A 7,804-nucleotide genomic window follows, 5' to 3' on the forward strand; every position below is an offset into this window, starting at 1 on the left:
ACCAACGAATTAAACCAAAACACCCCTGTGACGTAGGTAATTTAGGGTTACCTTATTACCACCCCTTTTTACAGAGGGGGAAGCCGAAGCTCAGGAGAGAAAGGACGTGCCCGAGGCCAAAGAAGTTGCCTTCTGAATAGGGCAAGCCATTGGGAGGGACAGGAAAGCCTGGTTCCCATCACGCCCCGAGCCCAGCCACACCACCCTCCTCTGTGAGCTCTCCGCAGTTCTGCACCGTGGGGGCACCAGCCCCTGGCACCCCGCTTGTGTCCCTCAGACCCGCTGGGAGCGACCCCCCCGCCCGCCGCGCCCAGTCCCAGCGACCTGTGAAATCCCCAGGGGTGGGTCACACAACCCGCCTGACTCCTCTTCCCTTCTGCCTGTGCAAATCCCGAGCGAGCCCAGCCCGGCCAGCGGAGCCTGGCTGGGGGAACAGGGGAGCGAGGGAGAGGAGAGGAGAGGCCGGGTCCCTGCGGAGGGGGGTGGAGGGTGACCGGACTGACCCCCCCGCAGAGGCGGGCCGGAGAGCGCGGCGGCGGCGGCGGCCCACGAGCTCCTCCGGCGCGTCCCGGGCCAGCTCCGCGCGCCGCTGGGGACTGGGCAGCGCCCGGGGGCGCGTGAGGGGAGATTCCTCCTCCTCCTCCTCGCCGGGCCCACGCGCCAGCCGCTGCGGGAGAGCCCGGCCGGGCGGAGGTGTCGCCCCAGCACGTTCCGGCTGCAGCCGCCACCGCCCGCCCGCCCGTGTGGCCGGAGGGGGAAGGGGCGGGGGAGGCCAGCGCGTTGTCCGACACGTGAGGCTCATGTGATGGGGGAAGGCAGGGCTCTCCCGCCCCGGCACCGCCAGACGTGCCGGGAGTCACAGGGTGGAACACGTCGCGCCCGCCACCCACTCGCTCCCATTTAACCCAGCCGGCCGCCTCCCAGCGGCGCCTCAGCTCGCGCCCTGCCCCGGTGTGCTGCGCGGAGATGAGCAGCGCGTCCTGAGCCGCCCGACGCCGGTCCCGACGCCAGCGGCTTTCGCAGGGTCCCCACCACCCGCGGGGTTCTCCCCAGGAGCCGGCCGCGCACCCGGCGCTGGCTGATTTCGCCGCTTTCGGCGAGAATTAAGTTTCAGCAGAGCTCCCCAGCCCACCCCCCCCCCCTTTTGCACAAAGCCTCCCAAGCTGCAATGGAAATGATCCCCAGCGCCCAGCCCCCTCCTGCCTGCCTGGGCAAGCTGCCTGCGCTGGAGAGCACCGAGATGCCCGGGTAAGACGCCTCCTCAGCGGTGCGCTTCTTGGGGCCAGTGCGCCCTCCCCACCAAATCCACGGCCGCTGGATTTGGCTGGAGCTTCGGCTCCTTCACTGTGCCTGTGGGGATCGCTGGCATACGCATGTGTCGCGCGTGTCTCTCTCGGTGTGGAGGAAATAATAATAACCCATCGCATTTTTATGTCATTTGTGCAGGCTGGCCTTTTCTCACATGTATCAAGTGTACAAGCCCAGGAGAGGGTTAAAAAGAAGTGAAGACAATAAGGTAAATGGAGGACTTGCGGAACCTTTGCATTCTTAGTTAACACCTGGCCATTAAAAAAAGTTGTATGCGTTTGTGTCTGTTCTGATTTGTTTTAAATCTGCTTTTCCATAAAGCTCAACTAAGATTTAACCTTTATAAGGACAGGTTTCAGAGTAGCAGCCGTGTTAGTCTGTATTCACAAAAAGAAAAGAAGGACTTGTGGCACCTTAGAGACTAACCAATTTATTTGAGCATAAGCTTTCTTGAGCTTCCGATGAAGTGAGCTGTAGCTCACGAAAGCTTATGCTCAAATAAAATTGGTTAACCTTTATAAAATTTGCTGTGGGATTTAGGAGGGGCTGTTTTAACAGCAGACAGTCTGAATCAAAGTTGTTGGGGTTTTGTTTTTTGTTTTTGTTTTTTTTTTGCTCTGAGACTGTTGTACTTGTACCTCTTGTCCATGAATCTGAGGCTCAGAAGGTGGGAGGGGAAATATATTTTTTCATTAATTTAATAATTCTTATGACAGAAAATCATTCAGTTAGTAGCTGCTACACATAATACATTTTGGGTACCCAACAGCTTGAGTTCTAGTTTTATTTCTAGATCTCCTTTTACCTGTGTGTCTATCCATGGTGCTAGGATGTCATGTGTCTTGTCTGATTTGCTCCTTTCCTTTGGCTTCCAGGAGACCTATAAATTGCCCCACAGACTGATAGAGAAGAAGAGACGTGATAGGATTAATGAGTGCATTGCCCAACTGAAAGATCTCTTACCAGAACATCTCAAACTTACAGTAAGTGAAAATCTGGCTAATATCCAAACTCCTCTTCGTTTTGGGGATGGGTGTTGGTTAATGGATTTCTGTGCAGGTAGATGTGCCATCTAGAGGTTTCTTCTGAGCACTGCAGATCACAGTGGAAAAGACTGCGATTTGGGCAGGTTTGCCACTTGGATCAGTCTATTACTATTGGATTTCTTTCCAGATACTGTGAATTTCTAAACAGTGCATGTCGGTGGTGGTGGTGGGGTGATATGAATTGAACTGCTGCAATGTGAAAATAAACCCTCATGTAAAAGTGATTATTGTGGGCTTGATTTGAATGTGAGGGATTTGGGATTTTCCATTTGAGCCACTGAAAAAGTTCCATGTTGCTCTTTGTGAAGTTTTACTGGGTTCCATTTATAAGTTGATCCCTAATTATCTGAGAGTCAAGTCCTTTTAGAGTTGTTTCCATGCTACCTGTTTTTGGTATTTGAAAGGATTCTCTGCGTTCTTGTTTTGCGACAGATGTTAAGGACTGCAACTTCTGCTTCTCTAGTGTGTGTGAGGTGCTTTGTTTTAAAAAGAATAAAGGCTTAGGTGCTTGATTAAAATTAAAAGAAAAAATACCTGCAGAAGTTTATGGGGAAAGCCGCTTTGGCTGACATCCTGCAGGACTCCCCTCTCCTGTCACCATTCAAAAGAAACCCTTTGACTGGATTCCCCTGTGTTAAGGTCATGATGCCAGCAGGGGCAGCAGAACAGATAAAATAAAATACTTGTCTGAGAGCTATGCAGTTGGTCCTAAAATACCCATAGGATGTAACTGTATCCTTCTCTGCAACCTTCCCTTTAAAAAAAATTTAGTTTACATAATATGTGGATCAGATTCCAAATGTTACGATTTTTGCTCAAAATCAGTCAGAGAAATGTCATTGAATAAAGACACCATTTTTAACCCTGTCTCCCAAATTGCAACTGTTTTTTCTTTTTTCATTTCACAAGGAATTAGAAAACTTTTTAAGATTCCTTGAAGCGTGACCGACTCTAGGATAAGTACTAACCTGCCCATTTGTTTCCAGACTTTAGGTCACTTGGAGAAGGCTGTAGTTCTTGAACTTACCTTGAAGCATGTGAAAGCACTAACTAATCTCATTGAGCAGCAGCAACAGAAAATAATTGCTTTACAGAATGGTTTACAAGCTGGTGAGTGTTCAAGTCATGCTTGTATCATGTGAGAACCCTAGACTGTCTCATGATCTTACTTTCAATATCTTTGAAATACTGGCTTCTTATGACACTTAGTTTGGGAGGTGGTAGGAGTAAGTTTGTCTTTTTTCATTTTTATTTAGCACGCATACCTCGCTTTATGTGCATGTGAATTTATGAAAAAGATGCCTTTCATCCCTCTATTTAGTTAATTTATAACTAGCTGTTATTTTAATATAGTTTTAAATTCAACTTGATTCTAGCTATTTTATTTTATAGTACAATTTTGCTGTGAGGGCCTGATCCAAAGCCAGTGGGGTTTAGATCAGGCCCTGATTTTTTTTCATCCTTAAATATGAAAACATCTCTCTTACATGCTCTTTTTGGTTTCTCCGTAAGCCAGTTAGTGCATGCTTTTCAGCATGGGTAGGAACTATCTAAAGGCCCACAGTGTTTTACATCTGTTTCCTCCTTCCCCTCTCTTTGTGACATTTACTTGAGTCTGGCAGGCTAAAACCAGCTTTTCTAAAAAGGCTGCTACTGCTTTAACAGCCACTCGATATGCAGTAGAATTACACAACCAAACCCAATGTCACTTCCCAAAGTTTAGACCAAATCCCCCTTGGTGTATGCAGTTAATGAGGGATAAATTGGACCCTTCATACCCAATTTTCATTAGCTGCAGTGGAGCCAGATTTGCAAGATGACTTTGGAACTGATGTCTTTCAGAGGAGATGCCAGGGTTGATTCGCTGTGCTGCCTTTTTCTGTTTTCTCCTTAAACTCTAGTGTCTGTTGTGGTTGCCACGTATAACGAGTATAAGATCAAAAATGTGTTTAAAGACTCACTGTTAGAGGGAGGTTATAAAAATGGGTGTTTAAAGTGACTGTGTTGTACAGTAGAATTCATTTGTCTAGCTGTTTTGTAACAGATACTTAATGTGGAGATAAAATTTCTTCCTCTCCCCAGTGCACCTTAATGATATTAATGAAACTATTTAGCTCTCTGTTAATTTTTAATTTCTTTCTGTTAATGTTTCCTCAGGTGACTTGTCATCAAGAAATCTTGATACCAGCCAGGAAATGTTTCGATCTGGTTTCCAGATGTGTGCCAAGGAAGTGCTGCAATACCTGGGAAAGCATGAAAACACCAGGGATCTGAAATCTTCCCAGCTGGTCAGTCATCTGCACCGAATGGCCTCTGAGGTCCTCCAGGGCGGAGCCAGCCGAAAATGTGGAGATGCGCCCCCGAAAACAGTGGACTTGAAGGAGAAGTCTGGCTCTTTGCCCAAAACTGCTGAGGGTTACGGCAAGAACTGTGTGCCTGTTATACAGAGGACTTTCGCACATTCCAGTGGAGAGCAGAGTGGGAGCGACACAGACACAGACAGTGGGTATGGAGGAGAGCTGGAGAAAAGTGACTCAAACGCCGATCAACAGTATTTTCAAAAGGATACGGGACTCAACTATGCCATGCAAGAGAGAATAAGCTCTATTAAGCAAGAGACTGAGGACCCACCAGCCAAAAGGACCAGGATGGAAACTTCAGAAGACGAAGGCCATTTTAGCAGTGATCTGATTGGCTCTTCAAGTAGCTTTTTGGGCCCTCACCCACCTCCTTTGTGCCTGCCTTTTTATTTGATCCCACCATCCGCAACTGCCTATCTGCCTATGCTGGAGAAGTGTTGGTACCCGACTTCCATGCCCGTCTTGTACCCAAGTCTCCCAGCCTCTACTGCAGCACTTTCAGGGTTAATGAGCCCAGATAAAATCTCTCCATCTCTCCTCATGCCTCAGAGACTTCCTTCTCCACTACCAGTCCATTCCCCTATGGACTCCTCAGCTCTGCTTCAAGCTTTGAAGCAGATTCCTCCTTTGAACCTGGAAACCAAAGACTAAGCACAGTGTGACCATTTTCTTTTTCTTTTCTTTTCTTTTACGTTTGAGACTCTTTCAGTTTCATATACCGGCTGGACTGAGGTGTGGGGATAAGGTTCACTGAGACTAGGAAGCGAAATCCACTTTTCTCTGACTTGTCAGATAGCGTGGGAAAGGATGAAGGAAGCACCCAGGTTAGCCATTCGGGGGAGTTTAAAGGAAAAAAAAACAAAAAAAAACGTTTTCTTTGTGCTTTACCCTCCCCATCTACAGAGCAACAGCTGACTTAGTCAGTGAGGATTATATTTCAAAGCTGTGAAAAATATTCCATTAGGCAGATTTAGGTTTTAGGGTCTGTGAATATAAAAATATGGTACTTCTTATGAGGGCTTTTCAAAGCAAAGACCCACTGCCAGATTTGTTGCCCCACCCATTTGCCAGCATTTGAAATGATACACACATGCACCGCAGTTGAAGCATTGGTGTTAGTCCCACTAAAAAGATTCAGAGTAGCAATCACTGGTTGGTGATGCACAGTCAGTGGTTCAGGGAGATTGAAGACAAGTTTCCACACCTCTGCTGAACGTTTAAAAAACAAAATGAATAAAATGTAGATGCTGCTTAGAAGCTTTACATGGTGTACTTCTAATTAATAAATTAACATGCATCCCTTTCTGTAATGCAAGCTGCTAGTTGGGGCAGGGGAAGGTGAAAATATCCCCATGGATCCCTTTGCTTGTTGCACCTAACTGTAGACCACTCTTTTACTGCTACTGTACAGGTGTCTCTGGGTCTAGTGTATCTGAAAGCAAAATGGTTAAAAAGCCACATCAATGGGGGAATAGCCAGCAGCTGACTGTTTCACTCCTGGGCCAAATCCAGAGCTCTTGTAACAGGGTGAGATTCAATTGGAGTCAACCGAGTTACACCCACTGAATTGGCCCCCTTGAGTGCCTTTGAGAATTCAAAACTGTTTTGTTTTGTTTTTCAAAGGAACCTAATCCCAGTGGGATTTGGGTGCCCAAATCTCTTAGGATCCTCTGAAAACCCTGGTCCAAATTGCTATTTTAAATAGAGTTAGAATTTGTGACAATTTCCCTGTTAACAAATCTTAGAACTATTCGGGCCTGTGCAGTTGCTTCAGTGATGAACACTGTGTCCAGTTAGGCTTTAAAAGAAACTAACTGCAATAAGCAGTGTGGTTTTTTTTCTGTATTAATTTTGAGAAATTGTTTCCAGAGTAAATGTCATATAGATTCTCATTTCATTCTACCATTGCACCAGTTGTTAAGATGCACTGTGCTTGATTGCAGATTGTTCTCATGTTTATTTTATTGTTGTGGGTTGTTTTTTTTGGTATACAGTTGTTGCCTTTATTTGTAAAATCTTGTTATAAATATATCTGTATATATAAAATATATATATTATATAAATATATCAAAGAGTTTCAGAGGTCTATTATTTGTATAACTACTTGAGCATAAAGAAGTGAGAAATATGAATGTATTCCTGATTTGGGGTTTTTGTTTTTTGAAGAGGTTTTGTTTTGTTTTGTTCTCTAGGGAGGGATACAGTGTTTATATTTTGGAGCCTTCTCAAAGGTGGGGTGTTGTAAATATTTTTATCTTGAGTAAATGTTAAGTAGTTGTTTTTAAAATACTGAATAAAATAATTATTTTCCTGTGGAAGATAAGGCTTTGCCTCTTGTTCTTTGAAATACTTGATCAATGTCGTTCCATGTGACCTGATCCAGCAATCAAAATGGCATGCCATGTGGGCTTAGCACTCTGCCTGTGGGGAAGAAGTTGCGGAATCAGGGTCTTAGTTATCGCTGGTACAACCTTGCTGGAATCAATGCCCAAAGTCAGCCAAGGGAAAAATGTGGTCCATTATTATTGTAGTGTGGGATTTTTCATTTAATTTATTTCATTTTTATTTTTACCTCTTGATCTTTTCAACTTTAAAGAGTGGCCTGTAAGGGAGACCATGTTGGGTTTGTACCTTTACTTCATTTAGGTTTGTTTCTTTGTGATGTATCTAGAAAGTCTGAAAAGCTTTGGGTTTTATATATTACACACACACACACACACACACACACACACACAGGAAGAGAGAGGATTCCTGTGCTTTTTGTTCCATTAGAAATTCAGGTCTTGTCTGCTCTACAATAGCTCTCTAGCTGCCATAGAATGTTGCTAATCACAAGGGCCACATCTTCACTGAAGATCCAGGCAAAGAGGGGAATCTTCTGTGTGTGAATCTCCCCCTTCCGTCTGAAACACGCCCTCAGCCACCTCCAGATCCCCTTGCCCTTCACCTGGATGCAGTGTAGGAATCTCTCCAGTCTGTGCCGAAGGAAAGACTGCGTCGGCTTTTGATGAGGACTGTCTGGGTCAGGAGTGTGGGCAGAGGTGGGTACAGGTTTCCCTACTGCAGCCCAATGGAAATAATTCAGTCTGG

General features: G+C 45.6%; 1 protein-coding gene across 1 annotated transcript; it reads left to right on the top strand.

Annotated features, from left to right (window-relative positions):
- The first annotated feature begins 1,076 nt into the window (after nucleotides 1-1,076).
- On the top strand, nucleotides 1,077-7,021 carry BHLHE40 (basic helix-loop-helix family member e40). Its single transcript, XM_084634720.1, has 5 exons — nucleotides 1,077-1,248; nucleotides 1,447-1,516; nucleotides 2,184-2,291; nucleotides 3,341-3,464; nucleotides 4,512-7,021. The coding sequence occupies exons 1-5, from the start codon at nucleotides 1,169-1,171 to the stop codon at nucleotides 5,363-5,365; spliced, it is 1,236 nt and encodes a 411-aa protein (XP_084490846.1). The 5' UTR covers nucleotides 1,077-1,168; the 3' UTR covers nucleotides 5,366-7,021.
- The last annotated feature ends 783 nt before the right edge of the window (nucleotides 7,022-7,804 follow it).

This window comes from Lepidochelys olivacea (assembly GCF_965140295.1).
Source record: "Lepidochelys olivacea isolate rLepOli2 genome assembly, chromosome: 7".
In the NCBI taxonomy this organism is placed as follows: Eukaryota; Metazoa; Chordata; order Testudines; family Cheloniidae; genus Lepidochelys; species Lepidochelys olivacea.